This window comes from Tinamus guttatus, unplaced genomic scaffold, assembly GCF_059628265.1.
Source record: "Tinamus guttatus ecotype Peru unplaced genomic scaffold, ASM5962826v1 Tinamus_guttatus_pri_ptg000278l, whole genome shotgun sequence".
Lineage (NCBI taxonomy): Eukaryota > Metazoa > Chordata > Aves > Tinamiformes > Tinamidae > Tinamus > Tinamus guttatus.
Window position 1 is genome coordinate 79570 of NW_028288812.1, and position 21040 is coordinate 100609.

General features: G+C 35.1%; 1 protein-coding gene across 1 annotated transcript in view; it reads left to right on the plus strand.

The window, feature by feature from the left end:
* The first annotated feature begins 853 nt into the window (after positions 1-853).
* The window catches only part of ZCCHC7 (zinc finger CCHC-type containing 7), a 96991-nt gene continuing 76804 nt past the window's right edge, over positions 854-21040 (plus strand). Inside the window, 1 exon segment of the mRNA XM_010220658.2 lies at positions 854-1599. Coding sequence (XP_010218960.2) covers positions 909-1599 — 691 coding nt within the window. The 5' untranslated portion in view covers positions 854-908.

Here is a 21040-nt window from a genome sequence, read left to right on the forward strand (position 1 = left end):
ACACAACTGGTAACAGTACAGAGATCTCATAGCTAATTCTGATCTGGGCTGGTGACTGCTGATGGTGTCTGCAGGTATTCCTTGTTACGAAGGGTTGCTGCTGTATACATGGCATGGCAACTCAGATGAAAGTGTGCACAAAGGCTGTAGGCTTGTGCACTGCCTTTGCTATACGTTTCTTATGCTACCTGTAGATCTGCACCTCTGCAGAAAGTGTGTGTGTACTTCAGTACCATATTTCTTGAACTTCTGGTTCCAAGTTCAAATTTCAAAGTACCTACTTACTTGACTCTGCTGCCCAGGTGTGGATATGCTTCGAGTTACCTTTGTAAATATTGATGAATGTTGCTTCTGTGTTTTTTGGGGCAACTGTATGCAACATAACTTAGTAACACAGGTTGCAAAATACCCAGAACTAACAGAATGGATCAAAATTAGAGTTTGGACACTTCATTTGGGTTCCCATGAAGCCGGGGAACCAAGAATTCCAATCCAGGAGTGCTAGATTTGAAGCGGTAGAGAGGAGCTGAAGAAACCGAGGGCAAATTAAATATAACTTTGAGAAGTCAAAGTAGTTTTGTTTAAAGTACTACATGAGATTAAACAAGAGGCCTTAGGTAAGTGTTCAAATTGTAGTTGTGAGAATTTATTTGTGCAGCTAAAATTTGCATAGCCCTGTGTTCTGCATATAGAGTTAGCTTTTACGTTGTGAGAATTTATTTTTTGTAGCTGTTAATCTGCTGAGTCCTATCACCTGTATCTATAAGACTAACTCTAGCTATTCATGCTATTGTCAAAGACCAAAGATATCACTTGAAAGATGCTTTTGGATATGCATTCTTGATCATACTGACTGTTTTTTTTTTTTTTTTTTTTTTCTGGTAGATACAGTCTGTTTTCTTCCCAGAATGTTTGATGGATATGAAGACATAGAGGATACTGAAGTGTATGAAGATGAACTTTATCATGAGGAATCATCCAGTGAGCAGAGTATTGATAGTGAGGTAGAATTTCATCTTTACAGCCAGATCCACTATTCCCAAGATCTTGGAGAAATCAGTAGCCTAGAAATAAACAAAGAAGCTGATGTTACAGAAGTCAGTGGTCAGAGTTCAGTTTTGACTGAGAAATTGTATCAGGACAAGAACGTTGTTGAACTGCCTGATCGTGATGTCATTCAGATTCCAGATGACCGTGAGATCATCGTCTTGTCCGATACACCGGATGAAGACAGTGTTTACAAAAGCAAAGCAAAGAAGTCAGCAAACTCTGTAAATTCAGAGAAAAAATGTGTCCATCCAGGAATTTCCACACCAAATCGTTCCAAAGTTGCTGAGTCTAATGCTCTGGATGGTGCTGAATCAGTCACAAAAGTTTCAAGGCAAAGGAAAAGGACTAGTGGGAAGCTTAGCTCTGTTACTTCCACTAGAACATTGCAGGAGGTGATGGTAATAGATGATAGCTCAAATACGGAGGAGGAGAGCTTGATATCTGAAAGTGATAATGTGGAGAGTTGGATGCTTTTGGAATGCAGTACGGATGACAAAGATGAAGATATCCTTTTGAACCTTGAAGGCTGTGGAACTTCTGTTGGTGAAGGTTAGTACTTTCCTATCTCTTGGGGGAGGAAGGGATGGCACTGCATGACCTTCATGACAGAACTTTGCAGGGAACGTAAATAGAAAGTGAATGGGAGTGTATAATGTTGGGTGCAAACTGTGATGAAGCAAATAACCATCTACAGCATTGTTCCAGAGTGTCATATATGCAAGTGTACTTTGTAATGGACTACTAAAACAGTGTTCTTGCTGCTAGAAATTTTGCAGTAGCAGAGTGACATGCATTGTGAACTTTCTGTTTCTTTGTTGAAGGAGTGTAGGAGTGTAGGGGATAAAGAGGGGTGCAGTGGCTTGTTGCTGTAAACAGTAAATAACAAAAAAAAAAAAAAAGAGTTTCGGGACTAAAGACCTAAACAAATTGAGATGTGGGAATTATATAACTACAGTAAGTTTTCTGAAAAATAAATCAGGGTAGGAACATAATTAGTGATCATAGCCCAGGGAGCAAGGTTCATCTTTTTGTGAAACCAGACAGAAATTTCTGCCCCTCTGCCTCCTATTATGGAGGCACAAATGGTTTTTAACATTTTCCTGTATGCTAGACCAGGAAAGGGATAAACTGTAACAGGAGATGGGGAAGAATAGAGAGAAATGGACTGTTCTGTAGTTCTAAACTGTGTACTGACACTAGTAAAGTGGGCTCCCCACCCCGGATGACTGTACAAACAATGATGTCGTTCACATGTTGGTAGTGATCCTTTGAGAAGGGAAAACTGGAAGATTTTCTTTCCTCCTTTTCTGTTAATTGCAGAAAAGAAGTTCAGTATTCTTGCCAGTTCAGTAGCTCTAGTTCATCTAGAGTGTTTCTTGTGTATATTTTTGCTTGGTTATCCATAGTCCTTTGCTATATAGACTATAGTGTGCATTGTATCTCAGGTAGTTGATAAAAGACCTCCATGTAGTTGCCCAAGCTTCAGATAATTAAAATAGCTTTCTGTGTTTTCAGTGCAATATCAGGGGATTGTCTAAGAATATAGATGCTGTTCTATAAACCAAGATAGCCACATTATATTTAGAGTTTGGTTTTTTTTCTTATAAATGTTTTTAATGCTTGTAAAATGCAAGTTATTAAGAAATAGCTATTTAAGAATTAATTAGAAGTTGCCAAATTTTATCAGTAGATTTCTTTTTATATTTTCTTGATTTGACCTTTTCTTCAAAACTAGAGCAAATCACTTTGTGTTTTTTTTCTTCAAAGAATTTCCCTGTTGGGGAGCAAATATTTCAGGCCGTGTGGTGTCTCCTTTAACAGGGATACAGTCTGTGCATTGCACTGTTAATCCTTTTTCAGATTAGCTTCTGTTTTTCTCATAACTATTGGATAGGCAAATTATTTTGGGTTAGGATTCTTTGTTTTTTTTGTTTTGTTTTTGTCTTGTTTTCAGATTTATGTACTGAAATTGCTGATGGTAGCTCTGAAGATTAGCCCAAAATAGAACAATGTTTAAACATTTGTTTGAGCTCATTTTTGAGTCTTTTTCAAATTTCAAAATTACAAATATACATTTTGAGAACTGTTTTGTAATTAATCAGATTAATTATGTCTAACATGAAAATGAAAATTCATCCCTCTCTCTTTATGCTTTCGTACTAAAGGTGTTCAAATGTTCAAACAGAGCATTTTAAACTTTTTTACAATAAATGCAGCTTATAGTGATATGTTTCTTATTTTGGCTTAGATTTGGACAATAACCAATCTGCATTCAAAGCAGATATGGGAGAAGAATTTTCCTATCCTGTATAAACTTGTCAAAACGAACAGAACTTGAATTGTTTCCTTTAATGTAAGAGTGCTACATCTATTTTGAGATGCTTGAATTGGAAGTCACAGACATTTACACAATGCGTGTAAATGTGATTTTACTACTCTGTGATTTTTATTCTCCAAGCTGTTCCAGTAACTACTTCATCACTGAAAACCCTTCTTGTGCTTTGCCTAACATCAGTAATGGTATTATCAACAGTAGTCTCGTGCTTGGAGATTTAAGATGTGCAGAATAGTCATCAATAGTCATCAGTTTTGTACAGATTTGTATAGCCATCTTTTTTTTTTCCTTTTTGCCCTTGTATTACTTTACAGAAAGTCTTAGCATTTGCACATTTTCTTTTGAGTGTAAAGGAACAAGCTAATAATGGTGTATTTGAATCTACTGTATATGATGGTTTGAACAGATTAGCATGCTTTAATGTTAACCCCTAAACATAAGAATATTTGCTGGCATGTAAAATATACAGCACAACTGAATTGTAGGCTAAACCTGTAATCTTCTACCTTTTCTAAAATTTCTATGGATGCTGTTCAAGTAGCTTCAGTGTAGAAAGTTTGGTTCAATTCTTGCTTCATTTCTAACACCTATGATGATGGTGGTGCAGAGACGCATTTTGAAAATAAACTCATTCCATTGCATGTATATAATCTAAAGCCAAAACAGCATCAAAATATTGTTAAATTTAAACCTTGTTGCTGGTTTTAGGGAACAAAAGCCATAAATCTTAAACATAAAGTAGCTATGATTTGTGTATTGAGCTTATGTAGTATTGCTTCTAAATTTATATAGACTATAAAGCTTGAAACTTAAATATAATATTTTTAAATTCAAAGAAGGAAGGAATTTTTAAAAATTACTTGTTTTGGAAAATTATCCTTTTAAAGATACTCTCTGCTAATCCATATACATTATTTTGAAGCATGTATAGTTATGTTTTCAGCATTTTAAAGAACAAGATCAAATATTTAGCAGATTACACAGTATGTAAATTGTAAATGCTTGAAATATGATTAAGGATGTAATAAAAATTTTAGTGCCTGGTGAGACCTTGCTGGTTCCCTTCTCCCCAGAAAGTGCTTGTGGCTGTGTAAATGGGACAGACCTCCCATGACAGCTCCATGGTGTGTATATCCAGTTTGTTTCACATTAAAAGGGCAACTGAAATGTGAACAATACTCTGACTACCAGAGAAGGCTGTTTTGTCAGTTATTTGATGAGTCTGTTTTTGTGTCTGTGATGCTGAATTTCCACTGGAATCGAAAAAAAAAAACACTCAGGAAAAGGAATTAAGCATATCTCTCTTCATTGTGTTAGTTTTTATGCATCTTATATGCCTGCTCTGCTGTAAAATAATAGCCTTGTAATTTTTAACATTTTTTATAAGCATGCTTTCTTTCTTGATTCCTCCAAAACAGAGATAATCTTCCCTGCATCCTGCCTTTTAGCTTCAGTGACCTTTTCCTCCTGTTGTAACATAGAGAGGGGTCCCTTTGCCTCAGAAAATTGAGCATTGGTTTCTTGATCGTAAACCAAGATTCATCTGTAACTTTCTGCCTTAATACTTTGAAAATTATGGCTGGTCAGATCATATAGATGAAAACTTTTTCTCTCTTTCTGGACCGTGTTAGAATTTCCCCCTTCTTTTATCTTTCACTTTTTTGCTTTTGTTTGTCTGACACCAGAACTATTTGTGTTTGTATCTCTATAAAATGCAACTTTTAGCCATATAAGTGCTGTTTCTGCAGCAAATCTAAAAAAAAAAAAAAATTCCAAAATTTCTTTACTTGCAGCATGAAGATGGATGCTGGCTTTCTTGTTTCATTCAGAGAGATGTAAGAGAGCAAGGGGAAAGTTCTGCATCTGTAGTGCTTCTGATGCACCTTATTCTGACTTAATTTTCTTTGGTGAGATTGCAAATACTTGAAGCCTGAACAAGACTCTCAAAATTACATGCTGTTAGATGAATTCAAAAACAGACTGGCTATAGTGACCATAGCATGTCGTTTCCTATGGACATCACTTATACTCAGCTTGTCATGTTTTTACATTTCCTTATATGACATTTAGAAAAATACACAGAGCTGTTTCTTTTTACTTCAGAAAGGGTTTTTTCCTTAATTTATCGTTCTACAATCCAGTAAATCCTAAGTCTTCAGCACAATTTTCCTGAACTTTTAAGTTTTTTGGAGTGCACAATAAAGTATAGAAAGTGAATTACTGCAAACTGTATCATTTATTTAATGCCCTGAATTCAATTTTAGTGTGACAAAGGTTCCAGGTCTCTGAAGGAGGATTCTCCCCTCCCACCTCTTTCCTTTTCTTTGCAATAAGGGTATATATGATAAGAATGCTAATCTCCTGTAGTTGGAAGTCTTTCATCCATTCCTTCATTAAAAGTTTCCTTTTAACATTTTTTCCTCTCCTATGTATCGCAGCAATCCTAATCTCTGCATTTATTTCCCTCACGGCTTTTGGGAAGGCAGTTTTCAATGCTGCAGCATTGATGTCCAGCCACTAAGGGGTACAGAAAACAATTTATCTTCTCACTATTTTATGCAGTAGCTCCCTCAGAGACAATGGGCTAATTCCATGTCCTGTTCCTAGCAAGTTTTTGGTGTACAATTTGTATGGTTGGTTTTGAATCCGACATTTCTGTGCAACTGCGTATACTGTACTGTTCTCTGCTGGCATATTGGAAAACCATCCTCTCTTATTCCTTTTTTTTTTTTTTTATTAACACAGTAGTAAGCCTTTTAAAAGGGTATAATTGGAGATACTACTTCTGGCACTAGATATTGCTATTAAAAGTAACAAATACTGGTTATCAGTTTTTCCTAGTAAACAATTACATTAAGATGCCCTTTGTGGTCATTGCTCAGCAGACTGAAAACCTCATTAGAAGCTCTGGAACCTACTTAGCAGCTTTGGCTGCATTTTAATAACATTTTGAGATGTTGATGCAACTTGAGATGGTTTGACTAATTTACATGTGTTTTGCATGGAGTTGATACTGTTTGGGATCCCAGCACATGATAGTTCCTGTCTTCCAGCAGCTGTGCCCCAGTCTAGATATCTGACTCAAATTTTTATTTATTGTAGTATTGAATTTAGTTCTAGCAAATATCAGTACTGAAACAAAAAGGTCTGTGTGCCAAAGATAATGTTCTGTGCTTTTGTTCGTTTTGTTTTAAGATTACATGAATGCTTTACTTCCTATAGCTTTAGTTTGGATGATAAATTCAGACAAATGAAGAAGACACAACAAAATGTACAAAAGTCAGCTGAAGCCTTATGGTTTGCTCTGAGATATTTTGAAGTTATCTTACTATGTCTGTGAATATATGAGGTAATTTGATATTTCTGACAGATCAGCTTCTGACATTAGCTAAAATATATTCTTGTAGAAGTTCTAAAAGAAAGCCATCTTCCAAGGGATAAATTATTTCGCTTCAGGCATAGAATTCTAGACAAGCTTTGACTTTTACAAGGATGTAAAAGAGGATATGCAGAAAGAAATAGTGACCATCAGATAAAGCAGAAGCCAGTATTCCCAAACTGTTTTTTTCAGCTTTATACTTTGGCATCCACTTTCACCTTATATACGGTGTTTCGAGATCTTTCTATGCATTGGTAGCATAGTAGCTGCTTGTCTCATGTAGACGATGACACTCTTAAAAAAAAATGTGTCTAAAATAAAAAAAGATATTTTAAAAAAATATATTTTTGCATCTCTCCTCAAAATTGTATCTTCAGTGTGGCATAGAGTTTTCTAATTGGTAGCAATAACTGCAGCTCGTGGAGTTTGCTATAGAGTCAAAATGGAAATAGATATCTCAGAGAAATTTAACTTATTTTTCTATCTCTATCAGCTATGCTCCAAAAAGGAAAAGTCCTGTGTTAACTATCAGTGTTTAAAATGGATTCTTCTAGATATATAAACATCAATTTTCATTCTTTGTATTACTACAGAGAATATTGAGAAATCTGATCAGATCTGTATTTTTTCTCTAAACTGTTATCGCCTCCCTATACTGTTATCCCAAATCCCTTCAATGCATTTTAAATGGTATTTTAAATGCAAACATCTATTGGAGGGAGGAACGCACTAAGTAGTGGTGTTTTTCTTCTTTAGTTTATTTTTTTTTCTGTGACAGTCAGCTTTGAACAATTGAGTTTGGCACAGTGTAGCATGTTTGTGTTCTAGAGTCTTGATATTTGTAGCAACAAGATATTTTTTCTCACAAAAAAGGCTACAGGAAACTTTACATTGTTACATCGTAGAAAAAAAAAGTTTAAATGGTTCTTTTTTTCCTGTGCTGTTGGGTGCCTAAATCTGCAGAATTGCTGAATTAATTTTCATCAAATGTTGCTTTCAAAATTGAAAACAATTTTTAGAGGAAATTAAGTAATTAAATATTTTTATTGAATAAAGTTTAGTTCTATGTGTTGCATTTATTAACCTCAGAAAGGCTCACTAATGTGGTTGCTGTATAAATTATTATAACAACATGCACACACCCAGAAAAGCAAGAGTTTACTTTGTGGCAATTACGAGTGCTTTTTTATAGCACGTTACTGCAAACAGAAGATTTGCAAACACGATAGCTACTGTCTGTCTACATGTTTTGTTTTTTCTTGAGATATTTTGTAGAAACTCTAACCTTGCTCTAACCTTGGAAGCTTGTAAATACTATGGTTCAGTCTCTATGGCACATGTTGTACTAGTGTCTGCTCAGCTCTCCAATTCTAAGTTTTTAGAATTTAATGATCCAATTCAGTCCCAAGTAAAATTTTGATGCCATGTAAAAATATTCTCTTGATAGATTTAATCACTTAAGACTGGGCAGTTGGAGGGGTTTGGTGAAAGGAAAAGAAAGAAAAAAGTTTTTTTTTTTGTGAAATTAGTCTATTATCATTCTTGTTTTTCAGTATAATAAAAATTAATTGAGGTGCTGCACGGAAGCAGGACAGTGCCTTCCTTAACGTGTTCTGAAGTTTCACCTTGATTTTGTTTCTGCTCTCACGGAGTGCCATGTCTCTTGAAAGGGTCAGTGCATTAAAGGCTGTGAGTCTCAGCTAGTCACGTTGGAATTCAGTGGGCTGCCTTTAGAGACTAGTTGTTGAGGCTTGGGATAAACTTTGTGGTTATTTATGCCGAGAAGCTTTAAAAATTAAAGTAGAAACTGTAGAATTGAGTCATGTTCCTGACAAAATTTCTGTGCATGTTGGTCTTTATAAAGATGTCCTGTAGTTAATTAGTAGCTCTCTATTTATTTTTAAGCGCTGGATCTCAATTTTATATAATATTATTCATGCACAGTAACAGATTTTGTGGCTTTATAATTTCCACAAATAAGAATAAGTTACTATTTATTCTAGATCACGCCGGTTAAATTTAAAATTAAGTTTTATGTCACAAACTTTCATTTTTGGTTTGGTTATTTATGTATTACTCAGTTTCTTTATAAGCTTCTTTTTCCCCCAAAGTGGAAGAGCTGAAAGCTGAGGCTTTTCATTTAAGTCTTGGGAGAAGAGGTTCTTCCTTTTGTTTGCTCTAATCTTAAAATTACTTAAATGTAATAGGAGTTTTTTGTGCATGAATTATTTTAACAGAATGCACCCTCGAGCTGTAATAAGCAGTGGGAATACACCTACCTTTTAGAAGATGCATGCATATGGATATTTTGATTAAAGGAGAAAAAAAAAAGTTAATCTTCTTTACGGTGTAAAATGGATACACTTGAATCTCTTGATTATTAAAAAAAAAAAAAAAACCTAATAAAGTTCTTTTGGAAATCTGAAAAGATCTAGATAAAGTATACCTGCAGCCTCACCAGGCCCTTTTATCTGCACAGATTTCTCTGCCTATTGTGGACCTTAGCTCTAATTTAAATTTCCCATGGCTTTAGGTTGCTGACTAGGTTTTCTGCAAGAGTGACCATGCTTACATGGTCATATATTCCGGGTGACTTTTTCTGTTTTTTCTTTTTTCTTTTTTTTTTTTTTCTGTCTGTTCCCTTTATTGTTAAAAGGGGGATTTTTTTTTTTCTCCCACTTCTGTCGTCAGTTTGATCTTTCTTCCTTGTCCCTATTTGTTTGAGTTCCTTACAGGTGGGGAAGAAATCTCACATTGCAGTGGAATTTTTGAAGATTGCAAGAAACCGATTGAGTCCTTTTGAAGGAGCAGTTCAAGATTTTTAGATAATTAAAAAAACCATATAACTTAGGCATAACAAAAGGAATACACCAAAGACAATGACCCAGGGTTTAGAAAGTAAAAAGTGAAATTTGATTTCACCTACAAAGGGACAGTATTTGTGTGAATGTGTGCACATGAAGTCATAAGCACAGAAAAAAAAAAGAGTTATAAAACTAATACAATAAAGAAGGACTAATAAGCGGATTAAAATATATTTATAGTAATCATTTATTATGTATGTTCTTATTTGTAGAACCACCTGGTGGAACTGATTTTGTGAGCTCATTCTGTGAGCCATGTAGGCTTAGCCTATATTGGCATGTTCCTGGAGAAATCTAGACCTTTTTACAGGAAAGAACTCACTACTATTTGATAGGAATGTAAAGCTGTAAAGGTTTGAAAACTGCAACTCTGTTAAACTACTGTCTTGTCAAAGAAAGCAACATGCAGCATTTTAGATATTTTGTATATGTCTTACCAAAAAGTAAGAAAAACTTACTGTGCAGCGATAATGCAACAGTGACTGTTAATCTTGTGGAAGTATTTTTAGTTGATATTCACTTTAATCTGGAGGAGATAAGAATATTCTTGGACTGTTACATTCCTTGTATAAGCACCTATATAATAGAAAATAGTAAGTTCTGAGATAATTGTTGTCTTTGTTAATGTACACAGTTGATATGCACAGTGTTATTATTTATAAATACCATGTGTGTTTTAATGATTCTCTTCAGCAGCTTTTTCTAGGCAAGAATTGTAGTATCTACAGGCAATTAGTCAGTATATCTAGATGCTCATATAATTTTATTCATCAGAAAAAGCAAAGAAAATCTAGAGTATTTTAAAATGCGTTCAGTCCTGAACTGCCTCACTCTCTTAATTGGTTTCTTTAGTGTAGAGACAGTTTCACATCTCCAAGTGAAAATCCGAAGTAACTCTTCAAATCTCTGGAGAAACTCTGGGTTAGTAAGGTAACCAGGATCTGTCTAGTTTTCTGGTCATCAGTGTGTTCACATCTGGCTTTCCCAGAAAACTCTTAGCATTGGCTATTTTCTTCCTTTCTATCAGTAAATTAGCTGGAGTCTTGCCTGTCCTAGGGAAGGTAGGAGAGGCAAGATTATCTCCCATGTGTATGCAAACTGAGAAGAGCTGCAGGCAGCACAGTTTCAGGAGTTTTGCGTAAACTGTCCACTGTTCAGTTTTTGTCCTAAGCCTTTCCAGTTAACAGTAGTGCTCCTAATTAACATGAAATTTTTGCAGTTGTTGAGTTTAGTCTTTAACTGTTCCTTTTTGTATGTGTGAAGATGTTTGAGCACTAGGAATTTTTAGGACCTATAAGGTTGAACTTTTTCTCACTTTGTATGATGTATGTCAGTTTTTTGTTTAATATTCTTTCCAGTGTCTTTAACATTTCATACAACAGTATTCAGTGTCTTAAATATATTGGGAGGTAATGGCATGATAAAAAGTCTGAAAATAATAAAGTAGAAGCTCTGTTCATTCAAGTGGACATGTAAACTGAATATTATATTTTGTGGCTTATGTTAAAGGAACAGTGAATCCATCACGCCCAGCATACAGAAAACAATATGTACGTAAGTGGTAGCAAAGATTGTTGGTCACCAGTTTTCTGCTATTTCTCTGGATTCCTTTGCTATCATTGTGCAAAGTCAATTTTTGCACTTGGTTGTTGCTGATGTTGTTCTTTTGGTGGCAGATGGTCACAAAACTATTCTTTACTCAGTGTAGGCAGATTTAGCTGCAAACACTTTTTTGGTTGTTGTTGCTGATCTCGTTGCGTTGGCTATTGTAGCATGTTCGGCTTTGTTTAAAGCCTAAAATACAAGAAAGACCAAAGTCCTCCTCAGATATTCTAAATACGTTATAAATCTTCCACCGACTCCCTTAAAGAAGCAAAATAAGCAGAGGGAGAGTGAGAGAGAGAGGAGAGAGAGACTGCCGGAAGTTTTTTTTTTTTCTCCCCAGTTTCTTTTTGAAACTCTGTGCATGGTGAAACACCAGAATTTTCTTTCCTTTTTAAGGCAGAGGTTGTGAAACACTTAGTGTTTACAGCCATGATGGTGACAGCAGCTGCTTTAACATTGTACTAGCAGTCTAGATACTGCTGTGAAGGTAAACTAGTAAAGATTGTTAAAATTTCATCTTATACACTGAAAACTTCCTCCCCTTGCCCGTAGTGGTGGGCAGAGACTGTGTCTCTAAATGTGGCTATTTGCTTAGTTTCATGTAACTCTATGTAACCCTAATTTGTGATTGTATAATTACGTATGTATAAGTATACACATGAAAACATGTACATGCAAATATTTATAAATGTATGTATATATGTCACTTCAATTTTAAACTTTACTATCTCGGTTGTGTTCATGTGAAATACCTGCTCTGCAGCCTCAGAAAGAAGTGCAGGGAAGAACACAGCTGTCTACTTTGAATACAGATTCTGCTAATATCTGAAAATAATCTTTTAAAGATGGGAAATAGTATTTCCAGTCTTTATCACTATGTGATATCCTGACATAGGACAAAACTCTTTCCTGGTGCTTGCCCTTTTGTGAGGTACAAAACTTCTTCATCAATTTAGCGGTGGTTCTGACACTTACAGAAATAAAAATGAGTGCGCACACACTATAAATAGGCCTTACAGAGGATGTTTTCCATTAAATTTCTAATTACTGTAGTTTTGTTTTAACAGAAAAATTAAAATATCAAAAAAGATTAGCCATTTAAAAATTGAAATTAATAGAATAAGAATATCAGCAATTACAGCAGAGAGACAATTCAATTTAGATTTGTTGTATGTGACTTTATACACAATCCCACCTGAGATTTTCTATTATTTTGGTGGGTTAATAGTGAAGAAAATTTGTTCTTGTGTTTACATGAAATGTATCTTTGCTGGCCTTTAATTTTAAGGTGGCAGTGGTTTTGTTTGTTTATTATTATACATTTGTATTTTATCTAATCTTTGGTGTATCATTCTTTTCAAAAATATTTTGGAAACTTTTAAGCTTCCAGGCAGTAAATGTTTAAGATGCTGTTGTAAATGTTAAGGTGATATATATCCTTTTGCTAGAAATACCCAAGAAACAGGCATGCTCTGTGTGCATGCACTTTTTGTTGTTGCTGTTCTTTTGCTCTAGCCTTATACAAGTTTAGGGTGGATGCTGTTTAACTAGTGACTTCTCTAAAAATCAAGGGATTTACAGAATCACAGAATGGTTAGGGTTGGAAGGGGCCTCTAGAGATCATTTAATTATGGTTGAAGTCATTTCTTACAAAAAAAAAATTGCAAAGCAAAGTTGAAAGGGAAGAACAACAAACTAAATTTGTTGTCAGTAACAGTAATGTCTCATTTTCGTTTCAGAGCAATTTGCTGCCCAGGTTCGGAGTTTGCCTGTGATCTGCTTTTTCTCGTGTGCTCGTGTCACAGAGGCAGGGAGGAGGTAGCGCTGTGAAAACGCCTGTGAAAGGCATCCGAAATAAGTGTTCGTATTCAGTAGACCTCTTCAAATGTGGACTTTCAGGAGATCCTGAAAACTCCAGTGTGTGTGTGTTAGTCCGTAAAGATTAGCGTAGGCTTCTGATTTCTTCATGTTATATTAATCTTTTTATTTGTCTGTTATTACTGTGATTGAGCAAGTGCTTTTTGTTTTTTTTTTCGCTGTTACAGTCTCGCTGTTGGACTTTCCCAGTCACTAACCTTCTCACCCGTCCTGTCTGAAATGGGAAGTTTTTCAAGGCAACTTGTTACGTGATTTCCACTGTTTTAGTGCCAACTTTCTGAATTTTATTCAACCAAGTGTTGACTTACGGTGTTACTATAATTGGAACATAATTTATACATGAATGCTCTTGCTTGTACCTGCTATGCATAGGAGACTGTCAAATGTGCAAAGTTAGCCCACCCCTTGTGGAGCCGTTGAGGAAAAATAGGTCTCTGAAGGCGAGAAGGAATTCTTTAAACTCCTAGCAGGGCCAAAGGGTCAATGTCAGATTTAGTCATGCTGTTATTTTAGACCAGTCGTCCAGAGAGATGGCTGAAAAGTGAGTCTTTTATTTCTCTTTATATGTGATTATTAACAGGATTAAATGTAAGCCATTGTGTACTTAGTACCAATTAGTTTCTCATCTGAGAGGCTCATTATGATTTTTTTCTGTTCTTCTTCTTGTAATATTTTTTTCATTGTTTGATTGGGTTTGTGAAAGAGTCAAAGGAAACATATCTAGAATGTCCTGTCTATACTATTGTCTACAGAAACTCTTTATTTTAGAGTTTGTAAGGTGAGAGCAGCATTTCTCATAAAGACTCCCGAATCTAAATAATTTTGATGTACCTTTAAAATTGCTTTGTTAAAAATGTGTATAAAGATGCCAACTTGGGAAAAATGAAATAATTAAAAGTGAATTAATTTATGAAAACAGAAAAATACAGCAAAAATCAAGCTTTTTTTTAAAGTCCTGATTTGAATTGATGTTTAAATATCAAGTTAGTTCATTAGTTTTGAATTCTAGTCTCTCTCTTCTTAAAGTGCTGTATGCTTTTTTAAATAGAAATTACATTTCTGTGACGTATGTTGATGACATAATTTTTTAGTAGGGTGCATATTTGCAGCCTCTTAAGGGCAAGACCTGAAAAATATTTTCCTTTACATGGGAATACCCATTTGAAAATCATTATCTTACGGCCTCAAAAAATTCAAGAGAGCACATGAAAATGTTTCAGCTACTGTTGATGTTGTGCAACACAATTCTGTCAAAATAAAAGAAAAAAAAAAGGAAGCTTAACTTCTTTTCAGCACATGTTGTTTTGGCACTGAAAAGGGGAATAAGTGTAGGCCGAGAAAGTGTGTAGGTTAGCAGTAAACCATCCACATTGTTAGAATGTGAAAAATAGTTAGCACGTGCTGGATCTGAGACTGCCTGCCTGCTCGTAGGTAGATAAAACTCTCCTAGAAAGTGGGGTGACTTATTTCATGAAGGGAACATTGATACATAAATTGATAGCTAATTTTAAATCTGAGAGTTACTTATTTCTAATGCATTTGGTTCACATAAAGCTTACTCGGTTTAGAATTTACCATTCTTCATCACAGAGAATGCAGCTTCACAGTCATCTTCCACCCACCTATTTATTTATTTATTTATTTATACATTCATTCATTCATTTACTTCAAAGCTTGGTTAAATTTGAGTAGTTCTGTGTAAGTTAAAATACTTTAAGGATTAATCAGACAATTTTGAAGATGAAATCTTTTTAAAAGATTTTTAAAATTATTTTTACTATTGCAAAAGAGGTAAAACTTATTGATTACTAAAGATAACTTTACCAAAGTTCTTTTTTGTCAGGCATTTTATTTTATTTTTTTTTCTCAGTGCATGTTCCTATGCCACTATTCCAACTTCCGTATTTATTACTGTAGGCAGTAATTCTTGTAAGCAATAACTTCCCTGTGTAGGTGGATTGTTTTTGTCATATTACATGAGTGCTTAGTTGCTTTGGAATTGAATAGCAAAAACCTAAATGGCCTTACTGTGGAAACTGTTTATAATACTGTGCAAAACTTCAGTGTGCATATTAAGCACTGCCCAGTTATTTTAAAAATGTATTATTAGTAATTGCAAAGCAGAGAGATGTTTGTTAACAGTTGTGGATTTTTTAAAATGTTTTTAAGATTAACCTACCCCCATATGTAATTATCTTATTTTTTAACTTTGGGTTTGCCACTTGAATTTCAAAGAGAAGCAGGACAGAATCAGATCTTACTTGTGATAGCACTGAATATTGTATGCATTCTGATTAGAAATGGATTTCTGCCATTCTGCTTACCTGACTGACCAAAAAAAGGTCATCAGAACTTGCTAGGATAAATCAGACTGTGAAACATCTCAAGTTTAAATGGCCATTTCCTTTTTTAGTGAAACCGGATACCAGTTTTAGTATTTCTGTGTGGGTGTTTTGTTTTTAAATAGTGTACGTATTACCATTAACCAGGAAAGCTGGAAATTACTGCTAAGGGGACCTAATTCAAGGATGAAGAGATTTTGTATTTATGCATTCTGTATGTGAAACTGAGACAGTGAACAAGGTCTTCCAAGTTTTTTCTCCAAAATGTAAGCTTTTTAGCTGTAATATTTCAGTTTCTTTTTAAAACGAAATATCCTGTAGGACATAATTATATCTGTGATGAGTGAAAAATCGGAGCCAGTTCAAACAATTCTTATCAAAGGAAGAAAACAGGTGGAGAATGGAGGGGAAAAAGAAAAAAAAAAAGAAAAGGACATATCGGAATCATTTTGCAATGCAATCATATTGCATTGTTTTAGCCTGCTCCCATGCTTAAAATTCTAGATTTTTCTTGTCAGGCTATGTCATTGCATGTCAGTGAGCAAAAATTAAGACAAGTGACTATTAGGGGAAAAAAAAAAAAGCATATATATTACCATTGCTTAGGATTGAAAATAATTGACAGATAACTTGGTCAAAGCAATCGAGTGTATGTGCAGGAGACATATTTGAACCTCCATAATGGCATTTTAACTCTACATACGCTTACTGTTAACCGTTGATTGTTGTAGGGTTTTCCATTAAGCAGTTTTCCATTAATTTCCCTTTATAATTTTTTTAAAATACATTTCTATAACATTTGAAGTATCCTTTAGTATATAGTGGAACAAGTAAAGCAATATATTATTATTATAATATTTAATTTTCATATTATTATATATCAGATTATTTTACTTGCTCCTCTATATAACACCAGTGGTATTTTATATATCACAGTAATTAAAATCACTAATACCACTCCGCCTTCGGTGATTCATGGAGAATGTGTGATAGACACTTCACATCACAGAGGCAAGGGGAATGATGTAAGATAGTTCAGAAATAATAAGTAATATGTTAGATAAGTGCTAATTTATATTGTCAGATTTTTTTCTATGAAATTCATACCTTGTTTTGTATTGTGATGTATGTGTATATTTCTGTTTTGTATTTATTCGTCTGTGGCACCTCTAATTACACAAACATTAAATAAAAGCAATTTTAGATGGTGTGATTGCTAAGAGGTACATGCTAGTTATTTTCAAATTCAGATCTAAAGCCGATAATGCAAAACACTGCAAAAAAATAGAGTTGTGCTCTGTTGTTACTCCAGAGATTGCTAATAAAATATTAACACTGGTAAGTTCAGCTGTATTCTGTCCTAGACCAAAGTATCCATAGCTGTAGTACAGCAGAAGACCAGATCACATGAATTTGCAAAAGAATTAGCTTCTTGCATTTAAATAATCTTCTTAAACTAGCAGAAATGGAAAAATATGTTTTCCAGTTTTATTTTGTTCCCATTTTCTGTTGCAGAAACATGAGATGAGTTTAAGTAGGAAATGATGTTACAGGATGCGTACTGCAATACAACTATGGTTAAGGAGTGATTTATACTAGCTTTTGGGGATTTTTTTCTCATTCTTCGCAATTGCATATCAAAATACACCCCTTCAAAGGCAGTTTTGTAGCTGTATGAGATAGTTGTCTTGTGAAAACTTTACGGAAATGACACTGTGACTGCTGTGGCTGCGCAAGTCAAATAGTATCTATCAGAGCATAACATTTACCACCTAAGTTACATTTGTTATTTCTTCTCCATTTTAACTTTTTTTTTTGGTGGTTCTTTGAAATGTATCAAGATCTTTAGGAAAAAAAAAACATAAAATCCTTGCTTGACTGCTAGGTATCAAAAGGTTTGCTATAATGATGACTAGGGTTTAGTACAAGACTTCCTTTTGATTTTCAAGAAACTAATAATACAAGGATTTGTGAATAATCCCTTTAAATTTCAACACAAGTTATTTCGAAGAATGAAAAATTTCTAAGCTAACAACGGCGTTTTTGAGAAATTTAAATTTGATGTCTTTTTAGAGTGTGGCAAGTTTTAGATTTGGAAAGGTTTATTCATATGTTTATTTGTGGTATCAGGTTAACTGTTTATTCACCTCTGTAGTACAGTTTTTGCGCTTCGTGAATGAAGATAATCAACAACGGGAGGGAGGACAAGAACCATAAAAGTTGCTGGACTGCGTAGGCCGCTTAACATTTCTTTAGGGTTTCTGCTTTTTGTATTGAACATGAATATGATACATAAAATCTATAATAATATTACATAGGTAATTATGCCTAATATCTAAGGTATAATTTCACTTCCATATTAGAGATTTTAAATGGATATTCTGGACGTGAGGAAGAACCAGATTTAGATATCAAACAAAAAAGTACTAACATGAAGGAGGGACGGTCACTTGTAAGTTTTCTGTTGTCTTTTGTCATAAGGGAATTAGAAAGCGCGGTGCCTTATATAATTAAATTCTTCCATAGTTTATATTCACTTGTAACTGTTGAGTTTGAGGCATCTGAATAGCAAATGTAAATATGTTCGCCATAGGCTAGTTTTATTCATTTGCTTCTCTGGGTTTTCTTTGAGTGTTCCCTGGGCTCTTGAAGCCAGGTACACCGTGTTGAAAGTCACCCAGCTTTTCTCATGGTGCTTTACTCTCAGGCTCGAATCCTTTAAAAAACATCCCTGGGTTACCCAAACGGATAGGGTAGATTTTTCCTAAATACCACTTTACAGCAAGTGCATGGCACAGCTAACGTTTTAATTATCTTTTCCTAGATATGTATGTGGTTTTGCCTTGAACTCTCTGATTATAACGAGCTTTGTTTCTTTCATTGTTTACTAGAGATTGGCAAAATTATAAATTGAATAGGACAGATGGAAGATTGATGTCTGAGTGACATAGTGGGATGTAGTCATTCCCTTCCCAAGTACAAAATATTTGGTAAAATGTTATTTCCAGTGCCTCTGGTAGGCTTTTTTTTTATTCAGAATCTATTAACTTATTCCAAATTCAGCAAACAGCTTCGAGCATAACTCAAAGGACAGAAAATAGCCTATAGTAATCCTGTGAAAAGCTTTTCATTTCCATCCTTTTCAGAGCTAAAATTACTCATTTTACTGTCCCCCCTGCCAGTAGTCATGTGGCATAATTTAAAACAATAATAACTTATCTTTGGAGTTAGACAGTGTCTGAGGTAACTAGTTCGAATGCAAATAACTAAGAAGATACAGTAAAAGTTTTATTTAATTTTAATTTAATTTTATTTATTTATTTTAATAGTATTCATTTAAGGATTCCTGTATCTTGAAAATTATGATAAGGGCTAGTAAGTAATCAGCTGTTATGTGAACTCTGTGGCCTTAAAGTATATATTTGCTGTCACCTCCCCTTCTTCTCCCAAATCAAAATAAAACAAACACTCTATTAAATGTCATTTTGCAGGTATAGGTTGTTTTCTTTGGCTCCAGAAGGGGAATCTTCTGTTGCTAAATTTGCGAGTAGTGTTGTGTAGCCTGCTGCTGACATTAGGATGTGCTGGCGTTGGGGCTTTATTCCTTGTGTGTGGTTGTTGGAATCCAAACGGTTTTTAATCTAGCCATGTGCTTACAGGATATTCCAGCTTGGGCAACCCTGCACTGTATAGAAGTAGTGAGGCTGTGAGTAGCACAGAGTAGGCAAAACCTGCCTCAGCTAGAAGAACCTGGAAGGCAAGTCATGGTTTAGGTGAGTGAAATGGCAAAATATTGAAGAAAAGAGGGAATGGACAGCCTGGAAAGTCTGAAGATTTTTCCCAAATTGTGTCTTTTCTTAGTTACTTGACCACTGAATGAGTGTGTGAGATGACTATGTCTATTTTGCACTACCTAAAATAGCTGCAGATGAGGTAACCCAGCCCGTGGTTGAACGCGGTGGTCAGATTCTCTGAGATGATCAGGAAACAAGTGCAGATCCACTGCCAGTGGAATTATCAGTTTAATTCCAGCAGGAGTTACCACCTTTGCCTGGAAGTTTTAAAGATTTGCTGGAACCAAGCTTGCTTTGCACAACGTGAATCTGTCTGTGCTACACAGAGATCTAGTTTTGTCATGCTTGTAGCATGCAGTACTCTTGATAAGGTTGATAAGCTCTCCTGGAACATGGAGAACAGCAGAAGTATCCAAGTGCCTCTGTGTTATGTTAGCCTGTGCTGTCAGGGCTGTGTAGCCTGGTGATGATCTGAAATGGCTGTAGTCCTCAGGAAACCCTGCCAGTCTTGAGCGTTGGGTATCCACGTTTATCGTGTAGCTAATTAGTGATCTTGATGAAGTGTTCAGTGGTAACTTGGGAGTTAACTCTGTTTTTAGGGTGAGGATACAGCACTATGTCAAGCCCATCTTCTCCCAGGTCTGTTGTCTCTGCTGACTCAATCTACTGGGGATTCTTAGTTTGTTTGGGCTTGGTTAAGAAATGTATGGTCATATATTTCAATATTCCTAGTCATCTGCTTTTAGAAGCTTTGGTTTGTTTTTGGTCTGGCTGTCAGCTTTCTGCGTAGTGCCAGGTTGGTCATTCTTTGATCTCTGAATGATACACTTAAAAATGAGTTAAAATTGAGTCTTAAAGGTCTTCCTAAAGGAGCTAGGGAATTTAATCTGTTTTCTTTTAAAGTATGCATGTGTGCCTTGCTAGTCTGTCCTCTGTAGGAGGATACAGGAGGAGGATAAATGTTGTAAATCTCTGTAAAGCTCATACCTCTGTAAAATTGTTAATGGAAGCATTTATTGCAAGCAGCCAATCTGTCACGTGGTCAAATAAATGAAAGCAGCCAAAAGAGTTTTGCTATCAGGCCCAGACATGGTGGTGTTTAAGACTAGTAAAAGGAAGACCTTCCTTCTACCCAGAAGGAAGGTTTTACAGGAGAGTCAGCAATAATTAATGTTATTTTATTCTTTTTTTTTTACAGTGAGTATTTTGAGCACAAATTAAGGAATTGTGTTCTGACTAAAAATCTTAAATTTCAGTTAAAAATATGTGTGGCAACTTTTCTCACTTGCAACCTTTTATGGATTGTTGAGGTAAGAAATTTTTCAAGATTCCCAATTCAATGCGCGCAACCAACACAATGTGCAGCGCTTACACGTTGTAGTGAAAGGAGCAGCGTGAGAACTGAGCAGATTTGTCTGTAACTATGACAAATATTTTTGTACTTATTGGGCAAAGCCCCTGCTTGCATAGTACCTACTCCACGACACTGTGGCGGTGGAAACCAGTCCTCTCAGCCTTCTAGCTCAAGACCGGAGATGGTCCTCCCCATCTCCTGAGCAGTTTACTACATTTTTTTTTCTTGCTTCCGTCGTGAATTCCTTATTTTTTCATCTTCCCAATAACTGTTTCCCTCTTCCCCAGACTGCTTATGTTCTTCCAAAAATCAACTTTTAAAAACGTAGAAAAGAAAACACAGTAAGGGAATCCATGCTGCTGGTATGAGTGGTGCAAAGAGAAGGGTAAAAGGTTCTAAATCGTGGCCTGAGAAATATAGCTGGGCAGTAAAATAAAGG